The sequence below is a fragment of the Mustela lutreola genome, chromosome 8, assembly GCF_030435805.1.
Source record: "Mustela lutreola isolate mMusLut2 chromosome 8, mMusLut2.pri, whole genome shotgun sequence".
NCBI lineage: Eukaryota > Metazoa > Chordata > Mammalia > Carnivora > Mustelidae > Mustela > Mustela lutreola.
Window position 1 is genome coordinate 47,957,269 of NC_081297.1, and position 26,274 is coordinate 47,983,542.

Genomic DNA, 26,274 nt, shown 5'->3' on the forward strand with positions numbered 1-26,274 from the left:
GAAGCACACTCATGAGCAAGGCCGAGTGAGGAGATGCGCACAACACTGAAACCTCTCCCTCGGGGAAGACAAGCACTCCAGAGACCCTGCTCAACCTCATACCATCTGCATGGGACCTACTCACATCCCCACCTGCGTCACGACAGTGCCCACTGAGCTGTCCCCAGTCTTCTATCAGCTGAGAGTCTAGTCATTTATTGTGTATCTATGACGTACTAGGTACTTTGGAGGAGCCAACAAATGAGGATGGTACAATCTAGGCACCCTTCACTACAAGCGGAATCCACAAAGTGCCATTAATGAAAGCCTCAGGGGAGCACAGAAGAGAGTCATTAATGCCTTCTGGGACCTAGAGTCACTCTTGTGTGCCTCTCTCAGAGTGCTGAGTCACCTGGATTTGCATAATCTTCCTGTGTGCTGCTGCCCCATCCCACTCCCACTATCACAGGCAAACATGTTGTCCATATGTTGGCTAACTCCAGACCAGAAGCCTTGTTCTCAAAACCCCACCAACTTCTCGCGCTCAGGTACTCCTAGGCATGCCACCAAATTTCTTGGTCGCCATCTTTCTAAGATTCCCTCCAAGCCTCCAATAGTCCCATCTTCTTGCTGTGTATTCCCAGGGTTCATCCTACATGTCACCTCTCCTTCTTTTCCCATATTTCTCCAAATCCTCTAGCTTACAACTGTTCAAAATCTATATCTCACACCTTCTCTTTACTCTTCTCCACCCTGTTTTCATTCATTCCCCAGTTAAGAATGGAACTAAGTAGAGACGCCTGGGTGGCACAGTTGGTTGAGCATCCGACTCTTGGCTCAGGTCATGATCTTGGGGTGGTGGGCTCGAGCCCCACATCAGGCTCCAGGCTCCATACTCAGTGGAGAGTCTGCTTGGAATTCTCCCTTCTTCTCCCTCTGCCCCTCCCACTCCTGCTCTCTCCCTCTCAAATAAATAAATCTTTACCAAAAAATAAAAATAAAAAAGAAAGAGAAAAGGAAAGAGAAAGAAAGACAGACAGACAGGAAGGAAGCAAAGGGAAGAGAAGAATGGAACTAAGTATAACTATTATTCCCCTAGCTAAGACAGATGCTCCTGATAAAAAATCCCTAATGCCTTTAGCAGCACAATTGCCACAGCTGACATGGAGGTGGGAGGCATGGAGATCTGGTCCCTTGTCCTTGTCCCATGGCTTCTTCAGACCAGCCCTTGCAATGCTTGCTGGTGTTGCCAGTATACTGGTCTATCAGAATGGGCCCTGGGCCAGGAGTCAGGACACTCCCATGACCACTAGCTTCCAGTGAACTGTAGAACTTATGGGCAACTTCATGACCTGTGCTAGTCCTCTGCTTCTTATCTAGCCAGTGGGAAGAGTAGCCTTGCCTCTTCTTCCTTCTGGAAGAGAATCATGAGGATAAATAAAATACAATGCCTAATATTCAATCCCTCAGAATGGTTCCTGAGTTTCCATGAGTTAGTCTGATTCTGGAGTCTAAGGGTAGGGAATCGGCAGTCAGAAGCCTTCAAAGAAAAGCTCTTCCAAGATTTATACAAAGGAGTGGGAATTCCTCTTGCTGTCCACATGGAAGCAAGGCCGTATGCCCATAGGCACCCCCTGCTACAAATTCTATGGGGAGCCTGAAATGCCCCTTGGTAGGTTTATATTTTTCTGACATGAAGAGCTGAGAATTATGGAGGTGGTCAGGGAAAGCCTATTTCTGCAGACTGTGTCTTCAGAAAAGAACAATCAGGGGCGCCTGGGTGGCTCAGTGGGTTGGGGCCTCTGCCTCTGGCTCGGGTCGTGGTCCTGGACTCCTGGGATCGAGCTCCACGTGGAGCTCTCTGCTTGGCAGGGAGCCTGCTTCCCCGTCCCCCCCCCCCCCACCCTGCCTGCCTCTCTGCCTACTTGTGATCTCTGCCTGTCAGATGGGTGAATAAAATCTTTTTTTTTTTTTAATTTTTAAAAAAAAAGAAAAGAACAATCAGAGGGTGACAGTAATGGTATTCTTTGTGGATAAGGCTGTCCTTTGTTTGCTTGGTGTCACAACCTAGACAGCAAATGAATTCAGGCAAGTGAGCTCAAATACCTCTAGAGTTGGACCCGAGCTGATGCTACCCTCCTGGAAGAATGAAGTCTGAGGCCCTCTCAGTTCACCGAATGCCCCACCTCACCTCAACACATTGCACGGCCTCCCACATCCCCTCAGCTTGAACTAAACCACGAGGCCGAGGCCGCCTTCTCCCTGGAAGGTGTGAGCATTCAGTCTCTAAGACAGGCTTGTCTCTCAGACAATTCCCTCGAGCAATCGTACAGTCAAGAGATCAGGACACGGGACGGGTGCAGAGGTCCCTCCCCTGACCTCTGCACCCGTCTTCTTTGTGAAACTGCCTCCAGTACCGCAGCCTTCCGATAGCCAGGCTTATACCACGTGACCTGCACCCTCCCTAACAGCTGACCAGGCCAGAGTGGGGACTGGACAGAGGACCCAATCCACAGACTGAGCTGAGCGCATCAGTTTTCTTCCTGAGAAGTTACTCTGTAGAACACAAAGACCGAATAAGTCAGTTTAGACAGGGATGAACCCTGGATCTGCAAAGCCATGTTGAATTGAAGCCAGATTCAATAAAGTCACATGCAAAGGAAATTTACGAGAAAGCAAAACTTCTAGAGGCAGTCGGCCTGCAGGGAGGAGCTGGAACAGATGGGCAGAGAGAAGCAGAGACAGGGGCTCACGGGACGAATGAAGAGAAAGGCTGTATGACCACGGCACCCACTCATATCTCTTGTATTTCATTTCTGAAAGCTTCCTTGTGTTTTCCATAAATCCCCTTTTCATTTTAGCTAGCTTTACTGGAGTCTGTTCTTTGCAGTCAAAACTCCCTACTGATAGCAAAATACATTGAGGGCTGGGGTGCCTGGGTGGCTCAGTTGGTTGAATGTCCGATGGTTGATTTTGGCTCCAGTCATGATCGCAGGGTCATGAGATGGAGCCCCGTGTCAGGCTCCATGCTCAGCATGGAGTCAGCCTGAGATTCTCCCCCACTCTCTCTCTCTGATTGCCCCTCCTCTGCCTTACACTTTCTCTCTTGAATAAATAAAATCTTTAAGTTATTTATATACATGTATGCACTGGGTGCTGGTTTTATAGAAATGACCTGTAAGAGCACTCTCTTGCTTGATGGCAAGTTATTTCCATCACCTTCCATGGCCTATGGGAAGGGATGGAGACTGATAGGTTTCCCAAACTCAGTGTCCCCAGGGGACACACCTGGATACCACATCACCCTCTCCTAAGGGCGCCTCGCAATTGCATCCCTCCTCAGTACCAGCAAGGCAGGTGGAGAGCAGACGAGCTGAGCAGACTCTCCAACTTTGGGATTTTCTCTCAGGCCCTCCCTTCCACCATCAAAGCCCCCACTTCCAAGCCAGCATCAAGGGCATTAGCTCCACTGCTGTTACGAAGACAAGCACAAGACGTATGCCCTTGTCTGTCCCAGCTACTCTCCTCTTACCATCCTCATCTCCTGATAACACTGTCAGAATAGTAATAATACCACCAGAATTTGAACCACAATTCTTCCTGCACATCATTGCTCCCTTGTGTCTAGGGTGTCGTCAGTCTGAAATGAGCAAGAATAGAGTGCCCCAGAGCACACAGCAGTCTTAGGGGTCAGGCCACCGCTGGAAGAATTAAAAACTGAATTGGGGCAGCAGGGACCATGTTTCCTGTCCCACAAATTAGACATGCAGTCTGTAAAAATTACCCATCTGTGTAGATATGCTGTAGGACATTGAAACTGGGGGTACTTCAGAACAATCAGAATGTGCATCTGTTGTAGGGGCAGGCTGAAGTGATGTCTGAGGGGAAAGACATGGGAAAATATCAGGTCCTCCTCTGTAGGCATTAAATCCAATTTCTGCTCAAACCAATTCCACAGCGCTCTCAACTCAAGACCATACAACAGAGACATGGCCATTAGCCGAGGATGGACTCACAGAAGGATGGCATAGCAATCCGTTCCTCCTGCCTTCTTTCACTCATCCCCAGCCCCAGCCCCCTCCTTCCCCTCACCTCTGACCAGGAACCAGAAGTTACTAAAGGGGATTTCTTGCTCCTTCTTGGGATACCACCCCCCAACTTCCTGCCCTGACGGCTCTAGGCAGTGCCCAGGTCCTCTCCGCCCCTTACCGACCGACAGTTGTCCTCACAGGGCTTCTGGGAGCACTGGGCCACGCGCAGGCCCATCACAGAGTCCTCCAAGTCGGTGCAGGTGCACACGTCACAGCCCTCCTCCCAGAACTGGCCCACAGGGTAGACGGTACCTCGGTGGACGCACACCTGCAGACACAAGGTTGCCGTGAGCGAACTCATTCTGTCCATTTCAGCAAGAGATCAGGAAGCACATCCTGTGTGTGGGAAGCTGCTGCAGGTGCTGAGAACACAGCAGTATGTAAAACCGACATGCTCTCCACTCACCTGGAGGGATATTTATGGAGGAGGTTTTGCCCTCTGCCCTTTCCCGCCCACCAGCCCTCGAGAGCCATCGAGGGTGTATGCTAGTGGCCTCTAGTGAGTCTGTGTTGGACCACAGGCTCAGAAATAATTCACGTGGCTGCCTCAATCCAGTTTCATCGCTGCCTTAATTGCATTTAACTCCCTCCTATGTCACACAGAAAACTGTTCCCTAATCCTCACCCACTGAAGTCCTTGGACTTAGCCCCCATCCACACACAGCCCTCTGTCCTATTAGGAGTAGGCTGAAGGTGAGGGCTGGGCTATGAAGAGGTGCTCCCTTGACGCCCGCAGATGACAAGGAGCAGGACAAGGAAAGAACCTGGGGCACAGAGAATGGAATATGCTTGGGCGACAAGGGATCCTACTTGGAAGAACTACAGGCTACAAAAGGGATAGGGGAAATGAAGTTACAAAGGTTGATTGAGATTAGAATATGTAAAGCCAGGCTGAACATAATACTCGGACTTTATTCTGTAGGAATGAGGCACTGTTTGATTAGGACCCTAAATGACAGTTTTGACATAATCCCAAATCTGCCCTCAGAAGCTATGAACAAGTAGAGACCCTCACTCACACACACCATAGCAGTACAAGTATTCATAAGTTGTTACACTTTACCGGCTCGGTCTTCCAGCTGCTGCATAATGAAGTTGAATCAGACCCCTGGTTCTTCTATTAAGAACCTGCTAGAAAATGTTAACCACCCAGAATCTCACTTCCAGGAACCTACCTCAAAAGACATATTGCCCCAGATATAAAATGACAGGTGTACCAGGCTCTCTGTTACAATGTTATCAGTAATTATGCTACTATGACATGGTATGTTTCATGCAACAAAATAGTAAATCAAAAAGGAAGCAAAAGCAAGCCCTAAAAATGGAAACAAACTGAAATATCTGATTAACTGGATAGCAAAGCTGTGGCAAGATCCCACAAGGAAAATAATTATTTCAAATAACTTTTAAAAAGCGAAGATTTTGACCATATATCCCTAATGGATTCTATTCCTAGGCAAAAAAACTGCAAAGAAATCATCAACCTCTTTCAGTTGTCTTAAATTGTTAGCAACAGTATTGGCATTGTTATTTCTGAGACTCTTCTAGGCATTTTATAGTATGAAGCAAATAACTAATGATGTCAATTATGTTAGGAAACCAGTATCTGCAACTTAGAAGAGAAGTGGTATGAGTATAAATCAAAGAAGTTAACTAAAACCTTATAATTGGATTTGAATCTGAAATATCACTATGAATGCATGAGTTTTATCTTCTTTAGAAATACATTTCCAAGCTCTATTCACCAAAAAGGTCTGGAGGCAATGACAGCCCATAAGCAGCAAGTATCCAGGGAGGGAGAACCACGGCTTCTCCCTGGCATTCATTCTCAGGCTCACCGTCAATAATCCAGCAGCTGCAAGAGGGCCCAGGTCTTCCTGCAGCAGTTGTGGCTCGTGATAGCTCATCTTGGTGCATCTCTCCCCCAAAAGACCACTACTTGCATTTACTAGTTGTACTGTCTTTTGTTTATGATATTCGATTTATAAACAGTAATCTTCTATATACTACTGAGATCATAGGTCATCTGCTCTTACATTTCTCCCATAACACCTAACATAGCACCAGCTCTGCTAGAACATAGTTGTTGCTCAATGAATATTGGATGGATAGATGGATGGATGGACAGACGGATGGATAGATGGATGGATGGACAGATGGATGGATAGATGGATGGAAGAAAGGATAGGTGGATAGATGGACGGTGGCCTAGATGAGTTGATAGCAATTAATAAATGAATAAACTATTAACTAATAATTCATGCAATTATATTAGTTCCTTAGCTAACCTACAAAATAAGCTTTGTAATGGTAGGGGCCATGGGTTATAGGTTGCTTTAACCTTAGCACCTAGCCATGCTGAGAACATGGTAGGTTCTCTCTAAATACCTCCTGAGATAATTAAATGTCCATTCAGGCTGTGATGGAATGCTGACTGCTCGCCACCATTAAAGCCCTCAGTTTGGGCAGAAGGGGATGGTTGGGTAGGCAGAGTTTGTGAGGACCCAATGTTTGGCCATCTTCCCAGCCAGAACGAAGCAGCCCCTACCTTGTCAGGGAAGCAGGTGGTCGTGGTGCAGCCACAGTCGTTGGTGACGGCCGAGGTCAGGTACCCCAGCGGGCAGCTCACGGTGGAGTTGACACAGCTGCAGGTGCACTCGTACTCATCACAGCACTGGGTCTTCCGAAGGGTCGGTGTCCGGTGCGGGGGGCAGGAGGGCGGGGACTCCCTTCTGCACTCGTCCTTCCTGCAGGCTGAGGGGCAGAATGAGGTAACGTCCCCGTCCTGCCACACTGGACGGTACGCTCAGCCGGGGTTCATAAGTATTCAGCCTGGACATAAGATCCCAGGAAACTCCAGACCCCAGACTGTAAAATCTGAAATGTCCATGAGCCTGGCTTGGGGGCTGTGGGATTTTCAATCATACCAAAAAGTAGTCTACAGGAGAAATAAGAACATTAATCAAAAGGAGAAATGTGAAGCTAGGAATTCTAATGGAGGAGAAGTGAAGGCCACTTGGGTCTCCGCTCTTAAAGGAGGGTCCTTCCAGCTATAGAATCTCAGAGACAGCAGACATAGAATCTCTAAGACCCAGACAGGCCTGGGCACACCATGCGTTCTCACAGGCTAGTAGCTTCTGTGATTCTAGCCCTGGCTCAGTACCTAGAATGATGCCCTGTAGTTTTAGATCTTCCAACAATGTTGAACAAAGAATGCTAGCAACCATGTCAAACCCACAGTGTCAGGGCGCCTGGGTGGCTCAGTGGGTTAAAGCCTCTGTTTTTGGCTCAGGTCATGATCCCAGGGTCCCGGAATCGAGCCCCGTGTCGGGCTCTCTGCTCAGCAGGGAGTCTGCTTCCTCCTCTCTCTCTCTCTGCCTGCCTCTCTGCCTACTTGTGATCTCTGTCTGTCAAATAAATAAATAAAATCTTAAAAAAACAAACAAACAAACCCACAGCATCTTTTTATAAATGTCCATCCCCTCCCTGTGTCCTTTGCCTCTGTCCAGGTCTCACATCTAGGAGCTCAAGTGAGACTCCAGACCAACAGGACAGGAACCCCACTCGACATCAAGTGGGTATTCTCAAAGGAGACACATGGCATTGTGTTCCTTGCCATGTCTTGCTTTAGCCCCACCTTATGCTCACATGACACAAATTGATGACCCAGTAGGTACACAAAAGGCATATGGCTTGGCATGACTGTTTCTTCAAAGGGGGAGAAAACTGACAGATTTGCTTGGGAATAAGATCTAGTGATGAGGACAACCCAAAGATTAGGCCTCCCTCAATGGTGTGTGGGAGGATGGGAGTAAGTTCAGGTTGGGCCTGGATGCTTCTCCATCTCAGGTCCGACTGTCTCTCAACACAGCTCCAGAGGGAGGTGTGTACAGCTATGTCCATGCCTGGTAGGCTGCAGCAGCATGTGGCTTGGAAAGTTCAATTCAGGTGCGATCTGACCTCCTCTGATCCAGGTGTGCCCAAAGCCCAGATTTCAATGAACTAGAATACAGGACACCTTCCCCAGGCCAGAAGACAGCGGCCATGCCACACCCTCCTCATCCACAGAGGCCTTACCGCAGGTGAAGTTGGGCCTGCACTCTCCAGGATTGGTCAGGGTCATCTGGAGGCCACCTTCACAGGGAGGAACTAGGGGCAGGTCACAGCTCAGCAGGTCGCACACTGAGACCGGGAAAGAGAGACACCCACTCAGAGGTCAGCAAGGCCACTATTGCCCGTGGCACCCTACATTCCAGACCTCCACTGTTAGGTGCGTGATGGTGATGGGATGGAGCTGGAGGTGGAGGAGAGAAGGGGAGAGGTGACATGGAGGTAGACGGACAGATAGATCCAAGTCATGTGATAAGCCCATGTTGATCACTCTCCACACGGCTGGGACTTCCAGATGTCAGCCATGTCACCTGAACCTTCTGGGTCTCAGTCTCATCTTCTGCATGGTGAGGAAGGCTACCTTCTAGGACCAGTTCCCAGATGTCATGAAATAATGGAGACGGAGTGTCTAGCCCATCATAGAAGCTTAATCACATCTTCAAAATGAGGGCTTGAACTAAAGGCTTCCCCAGTTCTCTCCACCGTTAACATTCTGAGCCCTATTTTCCACAAGTTTATCTCAAGCCATATCTCCCTCCACGCAAGCTTTCTCTTTGGGACTTATAAATTTCATCAGCATAAATAAATTTCTCAGATGAGTTCATTCTTTTTTAGACCCCCCGACGGTCCCTCGATCTATTTGCTCTCCCTCAAAGATCGGCGTGGTTGCAAATTTGATGCCCCTGTGCTCTATGTCCTCATCGTCCAATTAATAAGCACGCTGGACAGGACAGCGGCGGGGCCCTGGAGAGTTCCTGTCATGTTAACCATGATTCCATCAGCTCTGGATTCATCTCATTATACTGTTTGTTCAGCCCATTACTCACCGTGGAGTTTGCAAGCCTCTAATGAAACCCTTTGACGAGTCACTGGCTGAAATCAAGGTGCCCTGTGTGTGCCCTTCTCTAGAGCTTTTACCCTCAGGATTTTATTGAAAAGGCATACGGGTTGGCATGACTGTTTCTTCAATAAATCTCTGCACTGCCTCCCCCACCAGAGATTACCCCATTTTTTTTTTTTTTCTTTAATGCTTTCAAACCTTACATTTCATAATCCACTGCAGAATTTTTCCTAGGAAGCAAATCCTACTTTGTAGAGGTTACTCTTGCCATTTTTTGGGAAAAGCCAGTCAGCCCTTACCCGCTTCCTTTGGCTCACCCTGTGCCTGAGCCCACAGGTGCCTTGTAGTACCTGCTGCGTGGGTCGCCTGGGGCTAGGGCCTGCACCCTGGGGGAGGTGCCCAGGGCGGGACACCTACCACACTCATACTCCGGGCAGCACTGCTCTGCGTTCTGGCGGAGACGGGCCACTTCACACGGGCCGCACACGGGAGCTGAGGGAGAAGACCACGGAAGTCAGAGAGATCAGTGATGCTGCAGCCTGCAGCCTTCGGAATGCTGCGGAAAACCAGCACGGGCCCTGCCTGTGAGGCCCACCAGGGATCGGGCCAAGGGGCCTCTGACAAATGAGTCTCCTCGGGGTGTCCTGGTGGCCCCCTCGAACGTGCCTTCCAGAAGACTCTGAGTCTGAAGGCCAAGGTAGGGATGGGGTGGAGAGGACAGGATTAATCTCTCAGAGTATCTACTCCAGGTACAGAAAAGGGGACCCCGAGTCCAGTGAGGGAAGAAAGGGTGGGCAGGAGGGGTGGAGGAAACAGACGTTTGTATCTGGCCCACCAGGTATGCAGACAGGGTGGCCCAGGGCTCCAGGGGGTGGTCCTTCCTCCAGGAGCAGCAGGGATGGGGGCGCTCACCTCTGGCTGTGGGGCAGGGCTGCGACGTACAATTGACCTTCCGCCCACTGAGGCACATGCAGATGTGGCATGGCTGGTGAGCTGGGACCCAGGTTTCCAGGAACTGAAGGAAAACAAGTGTCAGAGAAGGCCCAGGACACCGGGGGCACAAAGCCTCAGAGGTCATGGAAGTTGGTCCCCCCCACTTCCGGCCCGGTCTCCCCTCATAGGTCAGGGCCCGAGCCATGCCTGTCACAACCACACAGTTGAGCACACACTGAAAGGCAGTGTGAGATTCTGAGAGGAAAAAGCTGGAGAAGCACCAGGGGTGCTGAAAGGAAGCAGGGCGAGAAGGTGAGCATTCCCATGCCACACAGCTGGCCGGTTCCTAAGCCAGGATGCAGCTGGAGAAACAGATTCCATTTCTTCCTGGAATTGATAAGACATGGATGGGACAGGAAGAGGTGTGAGGGGTGGACAGCGAGACTCTCAGACTCGTCGCACTGTCGGGACTAGGACACTGGAGGGCAGATGATGGTTGGCAAAGCTTTCCCAGAGTTGCAGGCAGCCCCGCTGCACAGGGCTGTGAAGTCAGGGAGGCCTGAACTCCACTGTGGGGGCTTCACTCCCCCCAGGCCAGTTTCCTCCCCTGCAAACGGAGGGCACCAGGCCCACCTCGGCCGTGCAGACTGTGACCAGTGCAGGCGAGGACCACCGAGCCAGGACCAGGCATCCCTCTATGCTCAGCCAGAGAGTCAAATTCAGAGTTAAAATTAAATTCACATTTAAATGGCCTGTCCCTGAGAAAAGAGAACCTTCTTGTGGTGTTGGTGGGGATGTAAGCTGGTGCAGCCACTCTGGAAAACAGCATGGAGGTTCCTCAAAAAGTTGAAAATAGAGCTACCCTACGACTCAGCAAACATACTACTGGGTATTTACCCTAAAGATACAAGTGTAGTGATCTGAAGGGGCACATGCACCCAAATGTTTATAGCAGCAATGTCCACAATAGCCAGACTATGGAAAGAACCTAGATGTCCATCAACAGATGAATGCATAAAGAAGTGGTGTATATATACAGTGGTATATTACTCAGCCATCAAGAAAAATGAAATCTTGCCATATACACCAACATGGATGGGACTAGAGGGTATTATGCTGAGTGAAATAAGTCAATCAAAGAAAGACAACTATTATATGATATTACTCATATGTGGAATTTAAGAAACAAAACAGGATCATAGGGGAAGAGAGGAAAAATAAAACAAGATGAAATCAGAGAGGGAGACAAGCCATAAGAGACTCTAATTCATAGAAAACAAACTGAGGATAACTAGAGGGGAGAAGGGTGGAGGGATGGGGTAACTGGGTGAGGGACATTAAGGAGGGCTTGGGATATAATAAGCCCCAGGTGTTATATAAGACTGATGAAACACTGACCTCTACCTCTGAAACTAATAATACATTATATGTTAATTAATTAAATTTAAATAAAGGTAGATAAAATAAATCCCCCACCCCAAAATGTGTTTAAGAATGAACACATTCTTTTTTTTTTTTTTTTTTTTTTTTTTTTTATTTATCAGAGAGAGAGGGGGGGAGAGAGTGAGCACAGGCAGACAGAATGGCAGGCAGAGGCAGAGGGAGAAGCAGGCTCCCTGCCGAGCAAGGAGCCCGATGTGGGACTCGATCCCAGGACGCTGGGATCATGACCTGAGCCGAAGGCAGCTGCTTAACCAACTGAGCCACCCAGGCGTCCCTCTTTTTTTTTTTTTTTTTAAAGATTTTTATTTATTTATTTGACAGACAGAGATCACAAATAGGCAGAGAGGCAGGCAGAGAGAGAGGAGGAAGCAGGCTCCCTGCAGAGCAGAGAGCCCGATGCAGGGCTGGATCCCAGGGCCCCAAGACCATGACCTGAGAATAAACACATTCTTAAGCAGTAGCTCAAAGGCTAAAAAATTCCCAGATCAAGAAGCTCTTAGTTAGGGGTGCCTGGGTGGCTCAGTGGGTTAAAGCCTCTGCCTTCGGCTCAGGTCATGATCCCAGGGTCCTGGAATCAAGCCCCGCATCGGGCTCTCTGCTCAGTGGGAAGCCTGCTTCCTCCTCTCTCTCTGCCTGCCTCTCTGCCTACTTATGATCTCTGTCTGTCAAATAAATAAATAAAATCTTAAAAAAGAAGAAGAAGAAGAAGGTCTTATTTATTGCATGTTTCCAGGTTCAGCAATCAGTCAGCTGAGAAGGAAGATCAGAGGACTTCAAGGAAAACACTCTTCCCCCAAGCTGCTGTCTTCCTCTATGGTTAAATCCTTTGACCTTGATACCTTCCCCTCACTCAGTATGTAATACCAGCCAATGTCTGAAGAGCATATGCTCTGTACCACTGTTCTACGGTTTCTTTTTTTTTTAAGATTTTATTTACTTAAAAGAGAGAGAGTGTGTGTGTGAGCTGGTGGGGAGGGGCAGGGGAGAGGAGAAGCAGGCTCCCTGCTGAGCAAGGAGACCAATGTGGGACTCCCATCCTGGGACTCCAGGATCATGACCTGAGCTGAAGGCAGCTGCTTAATAGACTGAGCCACACAGGCACCCCTGTTCTATGGGTTTTATATAAATGACTCATTTAAATCACACTGCAGTCCACTAGTGAGGACATCTGTATTACCCCACTTGTCAAATGGGAAAGTTGAGGCCTCTGCTTAGGGTCATACCATCAGAGCAGCGGAGCTACGATATGAACCCACAAGCCCTCTCTTCGACACCATGCTCTATTGCCTCCCAGCAATAACTAACATTAAATATGTTCAAGTTCTCTGTCTAAGGACTTCACCTTTATTCTCATCATACTCCTTACAGTAACCATACCAGGGAAGTACTGTCATTATCTACACTTAAAAATGATGCATGGAGACCCAGACAAGAAATGTGACCAGGAGGTACCCCCCAGGGTTGAACCTGGCATTCTGGCCCCAGACACCTCATGCTTTCTGCACTCCAGCTGCCTTCGTCGGCAATCACACTGCCCCCAATGGGCAGGTCACACTGTCGGGGCCATGGGAGGGGTGGAGGGGCCAAAAGCCCCATCTCAGCCCTCAAAGGACTGATGCTCAAGCTGGGGAAATAAGACCCATCGATGAAAAGTTGAATGAAAGAAATGAATTGTGATACAGTCACAGCCTGGCACATTACTCAGCCATGAGAACAAACTATGGCAACATGCAAGACAAAGGGATCTCAGAAGTATCAAACTGAGTGAAAGAAGACGGGGGAAAAAAAGAGTACACACTGCATGATTCCATTTATAGAAAGTTCCAGAAAATGTAAACGTATCTCTAGTGACAGAAAGCAGAGCAGTGGTTGCCTGGGAATGGGAGATGGGGGCAACGGATGCCTTCCAAAGAGGCCCAAGGAAACTTTGGGGACTAATGGAAATGTTCATTGTCTTGATTGTGATGATGGCTTTATGGGAATGTCCGTATGTCAAAACTCATCAAATTGTACACTTTAAATAGGAGCTGTTTACTGTAAGTAAACTATACCTCAATAAAGCTATAGTTTTTAAAAACGAGAAATACAAGAGCCACAGCAGGGCAGAAGAGATGTTCACAGAAGCTGGGGTGCTCCACAAAGGTCTCACAAGGCACACTGTGCTGGGTGGGAAGGAGCCAGGCAGAGGGAAGGAGAAGGCATTCTGAGTGGGAGCAGAGGGTGGAAGGTCCTTGTGGATATCTAGAAGATTCCAGAGTTCTTCCCTGTCCACTTCGGGGGGTGGGCAATACTCACCCTGACACTTTGTAAGCAGGACCCTGCCTCAGAGAGAAGAATGCTGAATAAGGACAACCTTGGTGACTATGAGCAGGACAGAGAAGGCAGGAGCCAGCACCAGAGCCCAGTGCTCTCCTAGGGGCTGGGAATGTCCAGGGAGGGCCCAGGCACTGGCCTCTGAGGCCTGGAGTGGAAGGAGGAGGGGGACATCTCGCATCTCCCCAGGCTTCGCTCTGTTCTGCCTCTTTCCTGCCTTTTGCACGGACGGTAATTCCAAGAAAATGACCAATCAAAGATCTATATTTAGACCTTTAAATGACAAAAGTGATGAGATGAGAAAGGAGAAGATCATATTTTTTTCCCTGTTTGGGTTTTTCTTCCCTCTTTTTAAATGAGAACTTCAGATATCTAAATTCAAGAAAAAAATAATACAATTTCCCCACAATCCTGAGAGTGAACAAGAGACAACATCAGATGGCCAAAATCAGGTGTTAAGCCTCCTCTTCCAGGGATTTTTTATTTCCCCCGGAGGCTTTAATGAGGAGTGCCCGAGGCAGGGGACAGCCTCTATGGTCCCTGAGAAAGCCCTTTCCGGATAAAAAAGCACCTGCGGCCAGCTCCGCCCTGGTATCACCTGTCCTGTTATGCAGCGAACACACCAGCAGGTAGCACTCCTGCACCAGGACAGGTCAACTACAGCCGCCTGTCCTGCCTCACCTCCTGGGTACCAAGGCCAGGAGGGACTACTCCCAGGACAGAACAGGAATGAGAACTGACTGCAGTTTTAAATTCAGTAAAGATGACAAAGAACGGCCTGCAGAGAATATGGTAAGGGAAAACTGAAGTCTTCAAAACCCCAGGTCAGAGAAGAGACCCAGCCAGTGACCATGCACCACCCACCCCAGCCAAAGATCTGGGGGAAGATGCAGGAAAATGTAAGTACTGGGCCACCAGGGCACAGCAGAGACCACGGAGGAGGAAACGCAGGCTAGAGGCGCTCTGTCCCTGAGTGATGGAGGCGGTCCTTGCTGCCCCCTGCGCAGCCCCCAACCCAGAGAGGGACAGCCACTTGCTCGCTGCTCGGCCTGGCTCCCCTCTGAGCCAGCCGCAAAGGCTCACGTGTTTATACTGCGTTCTGTAAAATCAACAAGAGCTATGGAAACTGGTAAATATTTTGCCCTTCCAACGTTACCACCAGAGACTTACACCCTGGATTATTTCCCTGAAGAAAAGCTGTCTAGGCTTTCTTTTTCGCTTAAAGACATTTCATTTAATGGAACTGTTCTCCGTGTTAGATTTTCATTCTTTCTCTGCTTTGAATGGAAAAGCTGAAATCGCAGGTGGCTGATCAGATATTTGTTTTCATCCATTTAAACTACATTTTCTGCAATCAACTGAAACTGGCTCTGTTCCCTTCATAGTTTTTGATTAATTTTACTGTCACTTGGTTCTGAAATACCTTTCTAAGACTGCTTCTATGTCCAAAATATTGCGCTACTTGGAAGCATTCTCTACCCAACTCGAACACATATTCCAGTGTGTTGGATGGAAGGTGAGAGGGGGTGGGTGGAGACAGGAAGATAAAATTCACAAGCTTCCAGCTCTCAGCACCCTGCAGCCAAATGACACTCAGGGAGCTAGAAACGCTTTACAAACTTCAGCTTCCTTCTCATTGCAGAATGCCTAAGAAGAGGGCAGAAACCATTTCTGCCTCCCTCTGAGAGTGCCTTGCCACCACCAGCAAATCCAGGCTGAAAGGACCACTGGGTCCTGGTACCCCATGTGAAGAGTACCTACCTTTCGAGGCCAGTGGGAGGGACTCTAGGAGTGTGCGGGTCAGGGAGAGCAATGTAAGGTTTTAATTACTCGTTTAGGAGAGTATTATGGGACACGCAGTTACTTCATTTGGCAAGTTGAAATACAGAGGTAGAGTGGGACTGGTCTTCCCTCCTAATTCATCTGCTGCACAGTGAGAGCAAATGGGGCCCACAAGGATAAAGTCCCAAAACAAAACTGGATGAACGCCTGTGCGTCCATGAACACACAGCTCAAAGTTTAGCTCGCGGTTCCAATGGGATCGAAGGCAGGGCAAGGACACTATGGGATGCCCTGGGGTCGTGGGTAGGAACCCCAGCCTTATCTGAGCCTCAGTCTCCTCGCCCAATCAGTGGCGTCTGTAATAATGACCCTATGGAGTTTTGGAGAGAGTCAAAGGAAATGGTGCATTTCGTGGCCGATAATGTCTGGGACAAACAGTGTTGTTACAGGAATTACTGTTTTCATCATTCTCTAGATTGGTCAGCTAATTAACAGGAGTTTTCCTAGTTGTGTTAAATAATGGTAACTCACCTCACCTGGTTCACTTAGTGATAAAAGTCCTCCCTGGTGATGATGGAGACGCTAGGTCTGGGGTGCAGCATCTGATCATAGAATAGAGTCTCTTTTGCTAGAAGCCAAGTCTGCTCTCCCTCTATCATGCTCTGCAGTATCCCTGTCTGAGAGGAAGGACAGGACTCCTGCACACAGCCACGTGTACGCAGACACAGACTGTCCATCTACTACCAATGTCCACGTTGTCAACTTTGACACTATGACTGCCGTCGTCCGCCAAGATGGGGGAGAGTCTGGTAAGTATTCTTTCAAAATGTACTTAATAACCTTAGAGGACTACAAGAACTGATGACCCCATGACGCCCAAAAAATCAGCCAAAGAAGACCAAGTAAACGGCATTTTCATAGATCAAAAGAGCATACTTGGGAGTCCGACAGAGCTTTGAATACTGAGTCCAGTTCCCAACTCCATCACTTATAAACTATGTCCGTGGGCAAAGAAGTTCTCTAAGCCTTGGTTCTCTCTCAAAGATTTTGTAAGTATTTACAAGATGATGAAAGACATCCCAATGTGTTCTGTGGTACTCTTGTCCAAGGGAATGCTACACACACACACACATACACACCCATGTTTACTCACTCCCACACACATACAAGTGCCATGGTCAGATAAGGCTGAGAGGCAAAAACCCTCTTAAATACTTGTACTGTACTTAGCACATTAAAAGCTTTAAAGAATGCTGCAGTAAAGAAACCTGTTTAGCTAGTGTTCTTTAAACTCTCTTGACCATAGGTGATTGTTAATATCTTACAAAACAAAACTTCAAAAAATATTGAGATAATGAATATAGAGGGCTTAGTACAGTGCAAGGTACATAATAGATCGTAATCACAGTAGACATCACTATTAATATAAATATTCTTTTCCCATGCCCTCTGGGTTCCTATAGCCTTCTACTGACATGAATATAATGATGATAATAATAGTAGTAATAGTAACATGTTATTAATACTTTGGTGTTTGCTTACACGGCTAATACAGGACACATCTGGGATTCAAACCAAGACATGTCTGGTTCCAAAGCCATTATGAAATACTGTTTCCCTATTCTTCAGTGATCCCCTTCAGAGTTGACCCTTGCTGCCACAGTCGGAGGGGCCACTGACTGGTGAACACTTCACCCTACCTCCCCAAGAGAGAAGCAGCCCATGGGAGCAAATGAGGAGGTGAAAGGCCAAGGCTCTTACCTGGTGCCGGACTCCATCCTCACTGATGCACTGGGTACAGGCTTCCTCGGGGACACAACTACCTTCCAGCATGACTTGGTTCTGGGGGCAGAAGCAGCCTTCCGAGGGATGGTCCCCACAGGAGCTTGTGTTGCCCTCGCAGAGCCGGGGGCAGCCACGCTCACAGTGGTTGTACACCAGGGATGGTGGGCATGACATGTCTACAGACAGAGAACAAGGTCACACTCAGCCCACACCAACCACAGAGAAACAGAGACACAGCCGCTTCAAAGAGGTTGACTACCCATTTTTATTTCCTCCGTTTTCCATAAAAGTATACCTGGAAGTGAGGCACCTGACTACAGAATATGGACTACATTTCCCAGTTTCCCTTGCAGCTAAGTGTAATCACATGACTGCATTTCTGCCCAATGAACTGTAAGCGCAGATGTAAACTCCAATAGCAGTTTCCAGGGATATGTTTGTTTGTTTGTTTGGTTGGTTGGTTGTTTCTTTCTTTCTTTCTTTTAAATAAAAAGGCAGCTGTGCTTGTCCTTTGTCCCTTTTCCTTTCTTCCCCCATGCTGCCATTTGGAACCTGGGTTTGACAGCTAGAGCTCCATCTTAAACCAGGAGAAAAAAAGCACACCCAAGTGAGGACAGAGAAAAAGCTCAAATCCAGTTTGAAACCCAGAAACAGCTGGAGGCACCCTCTGATCACACCTGTGAGAGAGAATTTTTACTTCTCTGTTATTTGAGCCAAATTTAATCCTAATGGATGATGTATCCTTAGAAAGTTTTATGGGTCTTTCTTTTAAATACAGGTATGGTGAGTCCTTTAAAACGACTCCTAAATTAAATAAGGAATGCACAGCTATGAAGAGTTGCCTGGAGGAAACGTACAAGATGATTGATTCATTTGTCCCACTCCAGCCCCGCTCAACCACTTCTCACCGCTCCAAGGCAGGGGGCAGGAGTGTCTAAGGATTTAGAGCACCAAGCATTTTCCTGTAAACGCACCATGAGTAGCCAGGGGTAGACAAAGAAATGAGTAAGTAGAGAAGGACTATGGCTAACTCAGGAACGATCATTTGCCCCTTGATCTGCAGGCAGACTGAAACGGGGCACTACCAGCTAAGAGACTCAGAACAGGAGAGCTGGAATGAACCTATGGGGTATCTCATTCTGAGAAGCAGAAAGCAAGGTCCAGAGAGAGAACAGCTGATCACCCCCTGAGCTGGGACTAGGTGCCCAAGTCCTGCAGCCACTGGTTCGAGCTGCGACTGCTCTATGTAATAAACTCTGAGAGTCCAAGAGGCTTGCATATATTGGTCGCCCTCCAGAGAAAGTCAGGGATTATATCCAGTAACCGGAGGTGCCGAAGTTAGTGTTCTTTTCATTCCAGTGCCCCTTGAGGCAGGAGGCACATCTGATTTGTTGTGGTATCCCCCACATGCTAAATGATAAATAAATGCCAACTCCAAGTTAGGGAGCTGACCTTGGGAAGGTACCTCCACTAGCAATCCCGTGGTCTTTGTAATTAAGATGCCTCTTGGTATTTAAGTGACAAAATTTCACTCACACTTCAACATCCTGCTCAGCTGTGGTTCACTCTGTGAATCTCTGCTACCCTGGGGGAATTCCAAGCAACTAGTCATTCTGCACTTTGCTGATACCTATCTATGTCCAATACATTGAAGTCACATTTGTCTGAACTATAGAAACATTTCCATTTACACAGACATTCTACACTCAAATTACTGAGATGTCTACTGTCTTATTTGATCTTAAAAGGGGTACCAGGTAATGGGAAAAGCAGGGATTTCAGTCTTTATCCCCCAGAAAGAGAAGGCCCAGAGAGGGTTGAGCAAGCCCAAATCAGATTGTCTTCACAACTTTACAGGACACCTATGGAGACTCACCACAGGAACTGGTCCTCCTCCAGTCGACACAGACCCCTTTGGTCCGACAGAGGTGGGCATACAAGGCGATGGCCTCACACACTTGCTCCTGGTGACAACTGTCCTGCTGGCACATGGCATAAAAGGTGGCTGGAGCCAGGACCTTGTGGCACTCAGCAAACAATTCTGAGAGAAGGACCTGGCAGTGGGAGCTGCTGGAGACGGGACACGGCTCCCAGGAGATCGGCTGACATGTCTTCCCCGGCTGCTGCAAGGTCCATTCCTGGACGAGAGCTCTCCAATCCGTGGTGACTGTGCCATCCCTGAGCACGAAGTCATTGGCACCGTTCTCATCACAGATCCCTAGACAGATAGGAAAGGCAAGTTTGGTCGCCCTGGGTGCCCACGTATTGAAGCTGGAGACCTGGTCATTCTCCATGTTCACCAGCATCTGAACCTTACAATCAACTGGACCCAGAAATACAAGCAGCCAAGAAACCTGAGACCAGAACAAAGGAGAATGTTCTCACCACAGAGACCATACGTCTTTGAAGCAAAGGTTTTGGGGCTCAGCTGCAGCTGGAATTCATTGTTTCGTGGAGTGAACGTGAAGATGTGGCCAAGATGGTTGAATCTGATCTCATACATGATGGTGCCGTAGACATTGACTTCCATATCCCCACCCACGTATGGGACGGGGACCAGTCTCCCATTCACTGTCAGCTGCCAAAGAAGGAAGTGACTTATCAGTAGTCGTAGCAGTAAGGGATCCTAGAATTTCGCTCTTAGCTTCTTCCTGAGGCTCCTGACACTCCCTATGCTTCTGCCACACTCAACTCCAATGTCATCCACAAACTCTGATATTTGCCAGTAACTCTTCTAAGATAAAAGGGTTTTGCACAGCTTAGCAGAACAGATTATCAGAATCCTATACAAATGGCCATGCTCCTGGAACCCGAAAGCCCAGGGGATAAAGCCAGCCTTGAGAAAGCTGCCTTTTGCTAACTCAGCGACAGTGTCTCCAGGAGCATCTCACGGAACTATGGTAAGTCCATATATGTATGTATGTATGTATGTATGTATGTATGTATGTATGTGTTTTGGGTCACTAGCTCTTTGGAGGCCCCACTATACATCAAACATATTTTTTAAAAGGCAGTCATGTACCACAAGGAACATAATTTTTCATGTTAAAAATTTTGGAAGCCTTTTTTTGTTGTTGTTTTTTTTAATTTTAAAATCTGGGGCTGTGAGTGGCTCATTTAGTAAAGGCCTGGCTATGATTTTTCAATAATTAGTGTGTGTATTCAGGAATTCTTACAGAATGAGAGGAGCTAACCTACCAGTTGTTTTCATCTGATGAAATACTTACGATTTCTAAACGAACAAATAAATAAGTTTGCATCATGTAACCTTTTGTGAATATTTAGTCAAACATTTATTTTTACCAGTTTTTCAGTTTTCTTTTTGAATTCTGGAGCCATACATTTTGTTTAGGCCCTAAATATTTTCAAAGGCCCTAACTGAGGCTCAAAATATTCTCCTTCGGGAAGCTCACAGGCCCTAGGCATGGGGTTCATAGTGCCTGCTGGGTAAACAGCCAACCCCAATCTTCTACCAGCAACCGGAAACCAGCTCTGTTCTTGTAATTTAAAGCTACCTAAAATTGATCCTTTCTTCCACATCTGGGCCAGAACAATGTGAAATTGTGCCACCAGGGAGATGGGAATGAGCCCCTCCTAAGAAGAGGGTGCTCTACTGGGGAGGCAGAAGGTGGAGTCCCTAAAAGACACACCAGCTAAAAGCAACCACCAGCAGAGGCTTCTTCAAGGTTCTGCCACTGCCTTGCATGGGACCCAGAGAAAGCACCTCTCACCTGCATATCACTGTGGAGCTCAACGGAGAGGCCATTGTGCTTCACCTCGATGGATTTCATGCAGGTCTGCCTCACCCCAAGGCTGCAGGCCCCATTATGCAGAATCACCTCCAGGTCCTGCTCCTTGTTTTGAAACAAGACGTACGAACAGCTGCCAGTCAGCTTGAAATTCTGCCCATCAAAGGTCACAATGTGCTGGGTAGAGCTGCCCATGCACACACCTGGACAGGAGAGCAAAGGATGGGTGTGACATTCCCCCAAACTCCCATACGTGCGAAGAGGCAGAGGCAGGTGTTACCAAGCTGCACACAGTTAACAGAGCTGAGAGCTGAATGGGCCCCTTGAGGTCCTGCAGTCTAATTTCCTCCTTTTTATGGAATACGAAAACAATTCTAAGAGAGTATCTTAGGTAAGTAATCCTTGGTCTGTAAATATTTTTCTAGAAAACATTTATAAGGACAAGTATCACATTTTTAAAAAAATGGAAAATTATAGAACCATACTTCCAAAAGACTTCAGCGTGCGAAGTGAATGATGTCCTCTACAGGGATGCCTTGGCCCAGGAAACAAAGTTAAGTTTCAGGGTTGTTAGGACTTGTTGAAATCATGAGGAGCTAAGTGTATCATGAGCTTATGAGCTCATTGTAAAGAAAGTTCACCTAAAGACACATGTGTCCTCTTGGCTGCCAAGTTTCTAACGGTACAAGAGGCCATGTTGACTTGATCCTTTAAGAGATCACACAAGAGGAAAATTTCTGAAGCCAAAACAAATGATTGGGTCTCAGCACTTCCTCATTTGCCACTCATTCATTCACATGGTCAGCAAATTCTCAAGGTTCCTATTAAAACACCACCTGGGAATACCAGTCATCTTGCATCTGCCTAAGACCATTCCATAAAAATGCTCCCAGGGAAGGCACCACCACCACCATGCGTGATTTGAAAGTTAATCTTGGACAGAAATGAAGCTGGAGAACCATGGCCACAGCTACGGTGGTGGTTAAATAAAAGCCCAAGAAGTGAGAGGCAGACTTAGGGGGTCAGCGAGAAGATGCTCATGTCCTTCACTCACACAAGGTCTAGGCAACCTCCACCTGCACGAGTGGCCTACAAGTCAAGCAGCATGGCCACCAACAAAGGAAGGAGCTGGATGCACCAGCTGTCAGAGCTGAGTCACCTGCCAGGAGCTCTTCCACTCAAAATCTCCTGCATCCTGAAGCAGATGGTCCCTTCCAAGCAGCAGTACTGAACGCCATTGGGCCCCCGACACCCACACTGCAAGTGGCCCCAAGACTCCAGCTGTGAAGAACGACCAGCCTTAAGGAGATCAGCCCCAGCTCCATCAGGATGTAACAAGTGACAGGCAAAGAAATGGTGTTAGCTCCCATGCGTTAAGTCAGCGAGAGCGGCTCTGCCCACCGTCACATGAAATGTTACAGACAAGTGGGTACTTGCGAGCCAGAGAAACCCAGGACTGAATTCAGCTCCCACCCCGTCACTGGGATAAATTACTCCACTTCTGTGATCCCCTCCTGTCCCCACTGCACTGCGGTCTTTGAGCTCATAGAGAGGATTTCTGGGCTATGTTTTTAAGCAAAAAAGGCAAAGCTCATTTGTGAAAAAGGATAAACCTGGCATGAAAGAGATTGGTGGCTGTGCGAACATAGGCGGAAGTGAGCAAAAAGGACATAGGAAAGGGAGCAGTGGGGTGACATCTGAGTTAACCTCTCCGTACATTCTCACATTTGGACCCATGTTAGTAATTCACGTACTGAAAACAAACTAATGAATAAAATCAGCAAGGACGGGGATGAGGGAAAACCAAAACAGAAGAAACGGAAGCAAATTAAACTCATGATCATGAATAACATAACTGTAGGGAGCTGTAGGGAGGGGAGAAACTCACCTAAATAACTTTGAGGGGAAACGGACTATGTACTCAAAGACAAAAGACAAAAAGAATTGTGTGTGAATATCAGAGTTAGTAGGTAGATTTGTTTTCTACCCGGGCATTGGTTAGCAATTCTGCAACTACTTTATGTGTATTCTGGGATTAAGCCAACATAGAAATATATTGTGGTTAATGAGAGCCAGGCCCTTTGCTGTGTGAGAGAGGGAGCTGGGGATATCGAAAGGACATGCATCCCAACAGAAAGTACTCCCAGTAGCCAAATCTAGGACCAGCTGATGAAGAAAATAAATAATGCTAGGAATTGATCCCACCCCCTAAAATAAAGTAAAAACAAATGAGTCCATATTGACAAATAGTTAACTGAATTAATACATGACAGAGAAGGAAAAGTTCTTCTTCCAGTAGAATTCCAACTAGTAAATGTGGAAGGAATGATGGAAATCAAAAATCCCTATTTGGCAAATACCACAAAAAAAATTGTGTCAGGTAGGGATCACCTATGCCTAGTACACTCAGTGGGTAAAAGCATAGTTCCATAATTCCAAAATGTCTCTGTATATGATCATTAGTAATTGCAAGGAGGAAAACAGTAACTTTACAGTGGAAAATATGGTAAATACCACCTAAACCAAGCGATCAAACTTAACATCACCTGTAACAAAGCAAACTGATACCATGTGCCTCCTCTTGATAAACCAAAAAAAACCACAATATGTCTTCTGGGGTATTCTTGACAACATGTATAACCTGGCTCTAACTCAGATTGAGGGACATTCTACAAAATTACTAGCCAGAACTTCTCAAAAAAGGTTAAGGTCATAAATATCAAAGAAATACTAAGGATCTGCTACAGATTTAAGGAGATATGACAACCTAACGCCATGTGATTCTGGGTTGAATCCTGCAACTAAACAAAGGACATCAGTGGGACAACTGACAAAAACTAAGGCTTTTATGGATGTATTTTACAGAGGCTAATTCCTGACCGTGATCATTACCCTGTGACTATGTATGATATACTATAATCTGGGTAAGGATATATAGGAATTCTTTGTCCCGTTCGTGCAAACTTTTTTTTTTTTTTTTGTAAATCTGAAACTATTCAAAGTAAAAAGTTTTAAATGTGTCTATTTTAAATGGTTTCAATTTAAATTTTTTAATCCCTAAAAAAAAAAAGAGCCTAAATCAAGTTTTACCACTACTGACAAAAGAGAACATAAAGAATAAATAAATAAATAAAAAGTCAAGGGTTTAAAAGGAGTCCAGAGGGGTACTGAGGGACTGAATTTAAGAAATTTGTTTGCACAAAGCTCCTATTGCGTTGTGAGCCTCACACCCCCAGGTGCCCCACTAGGGACAAATGGGATAACCGAGCCTTATGAAAAGGACTTTCAAGAGGCCCCTCCCAGAGATGGGTTTGCATCCCACAAGCAGGACACGCCCCTGTCCTGGGGTTAGGGAGCTGTTTTAACTCTAATTCAAGTTTAAGGCTCTGGTTCTTACACGGGAGAGGGCACCCAATTACCAAATTGAGAGTTTGTTTTATAACATAAAGGAACTATAGAACTGTTTACGAACAAACAGAAATGACATGAGGTCTGATAGCATTCTCAACCAGTCCCAGGAGATCATTTCACCCCTAAATAAACTGTCAAGGGAGGGTAGGGTATAATGTACAGTTTTGCTTTTATCCCACTGGTTGTGTCTGTTCAACACAGTAATTATACTGAGTGGGTACCACCAAATGCAACCATTTCTCCCAACCACGAGGCAGAGCACTAACCCATCCCCGTGGATGAATGTCCTCCACAGGTCTCCTGTCCTCCTCTTACACCAGGCCACTGTGATGATGTACCACAGCACCCAGCTCCCATAAAGCTCTAGGTGTGAGCAGAGAGTTTTCTGGGGGTGTTACTCTCCCTGCTATACTTCTCCAGCAAAGACTCCTAAAGGCTGACTTGCAAATAGCCAGGCTGAGCACTGACCTCAGAAAATCAGTTCTTCCTTCTGGTTATGCCTGATCTGGGGGAATGCTTTTCAAAGATACAGAAGGAGAACAGTGATCCCTGGGACTGAATGAAAAATACATCCAAGGACACAAGGGGGAGGGAACACAGGTGAAGGGCACACGCTGCATGTAGTTAGGAGGGAAAGGGCTTCTGGTCTCCATTTCTGCACAGCCATGCTAAAAGCACAGCCCTTATAACACCGTCCAGGCTGGTTGAAGCAATGGACTTACAGGGGCAGGTCCAGCGGCAGCCACAGGTCTCCTCCACCCTGAGAGGGGGCTGGCCATTGGGGCATAAGGGTCTCAGCCCCCGGTCACAGTTGACCCGATGACTCTTCAGCAAGGTCTGGCCATCTGGCAGGCAAGTCACTGTGTGGCACTGGTCTGGCAAGGTCCAGACATCCCCAGGCTGCAGAAGAGAGAAGCAGATTCAGGAAGGCATTGGCTGAGCCAGTCCAGCCCTAAGCCCATCAACTGGGCAACTGACCCTCTCTGAGGACACAGAGACTAGGATGTGGACATGGGCCCAAACAGCAAGGATGCAGAACACAAGATTTAAAGGTGGAAACCACCCCTCCACACACACACACCAAACAAGCAGGACATAATGGTAAGAGGAAGAATGGAACCAAGATAGAGGAACAAGGGGGCAAAAGCACCCCAAATACTCATTCCCGATCTTTCTTTAGTCAGCTGAAAAGAACTCACCCTCTTCTCATTCCCATCCTCATCCACGCAAACTCTAACGAACCCTGAAACAGACACAAATAAGATCTGAATTTCCACCCATTATGCTCATCCTGGGCTCGTCCATGAAGTGGGCTTCACTCTGCAAAGGATTTAGTGGGTTTAACCATGGGATGCTGGTCCACCGGCTGGCCCTGCGGTTTTTCCCCTACATACTTTGTGGTTCTTAATAATTATGGTGCTAACAATATCAAGAACACAGAAATCCCTACAGTGCATGAAGCCTCTCATGGTCAGTATCTCCTTTTCCCATTTCATATGTAGATCAGGGCCTAGTGAGGGAAAAAGGGAGGAAATGAGGTAAGATCCTCCCAAATCTGAAAGAGATCTTTAAGAGTCCTGCCAGGAGAGGTATCTTCCAGCAGAAAAGGGCAATAACTCTGTAGTAGGTATTAACTCACATCTAGCTACTTTAGGAAAATAAATAAAAACAGGCAAAAGAAAAAAAATCACATATGAAAAAAAAATCTAAGTCAGTATAAACTATGGTACTTTGATATTAGATTTTACTTTGCGCTTTCCCTAAGGCCCTGTATACGCGTGCTGAGGGTGAATATAGAGAGTGGGGAAGAAGACCCTGGTCTGTGGGGTGCTGGGTT

The 26,274-nt window shown here is 47.2% G+C and overlaps 1 protein-coding gene across 1 annotated transcript in view; it reads right to left on the minus strand.

Moving 5' to 3' along the window:
- VWF (von Willebrand factor) overlaps nucleotides 1–26,274 on the minus strand; it is a 135,764-nt gene that overhangs the window by 14,678 nt on the left and 94,812 nt on the right. The window contains exons 33-43 of the mRNA XM_059184573.1: nucleotides 25,637–25,680; nucleotides 25,160–25,337; nucleotides 21,009–21,229; nucleotides 19,663–19,855; nucleotides 19,154–19,495; nucleotides 17,254–17,453; nucleotides 9,934–10,036; nucleotides 9,439–9,513; nucleotides 8,148–8,252; nucleotides 6,619–6,824; nucleotides 4,189–4,338 (exon numbers count right to left, since the gene is read on the minus strand). Coding sequence (XP_059040556.1) covers nucleotides 4,189–4,338; nucleotides 6,619–6,824; nucleotides 8,148–8,252; nucleotides 9,439–9,513; nucleotides 9,934–10,036; nucleotides 17,254–17,453; nucleotides 19,154–19,495; nucleotides 19,663–19,855; nucleotides 21,009–21,229; nucleotides 25,160–25,337; nucleotides 25,637–25,680 — 1,817 coding nt within the window. The remainder of the gene's footprint in view (nucleotides 1–4,188; nucleotides 4,339–6,618; nucleotides 6,825–8,147; nucleotides 8,253–9,438; nucleotides 9,514–9,933; nucleotides 10,037–17,253; nucleotides 17,454–19,153; nucleotides 19,496–19,662; nucleotides 19,856–21,008; nucleotides 21,230–25,159; nucleotides 25,338–25,636; nucleotides 25,681–26,274) is intronic.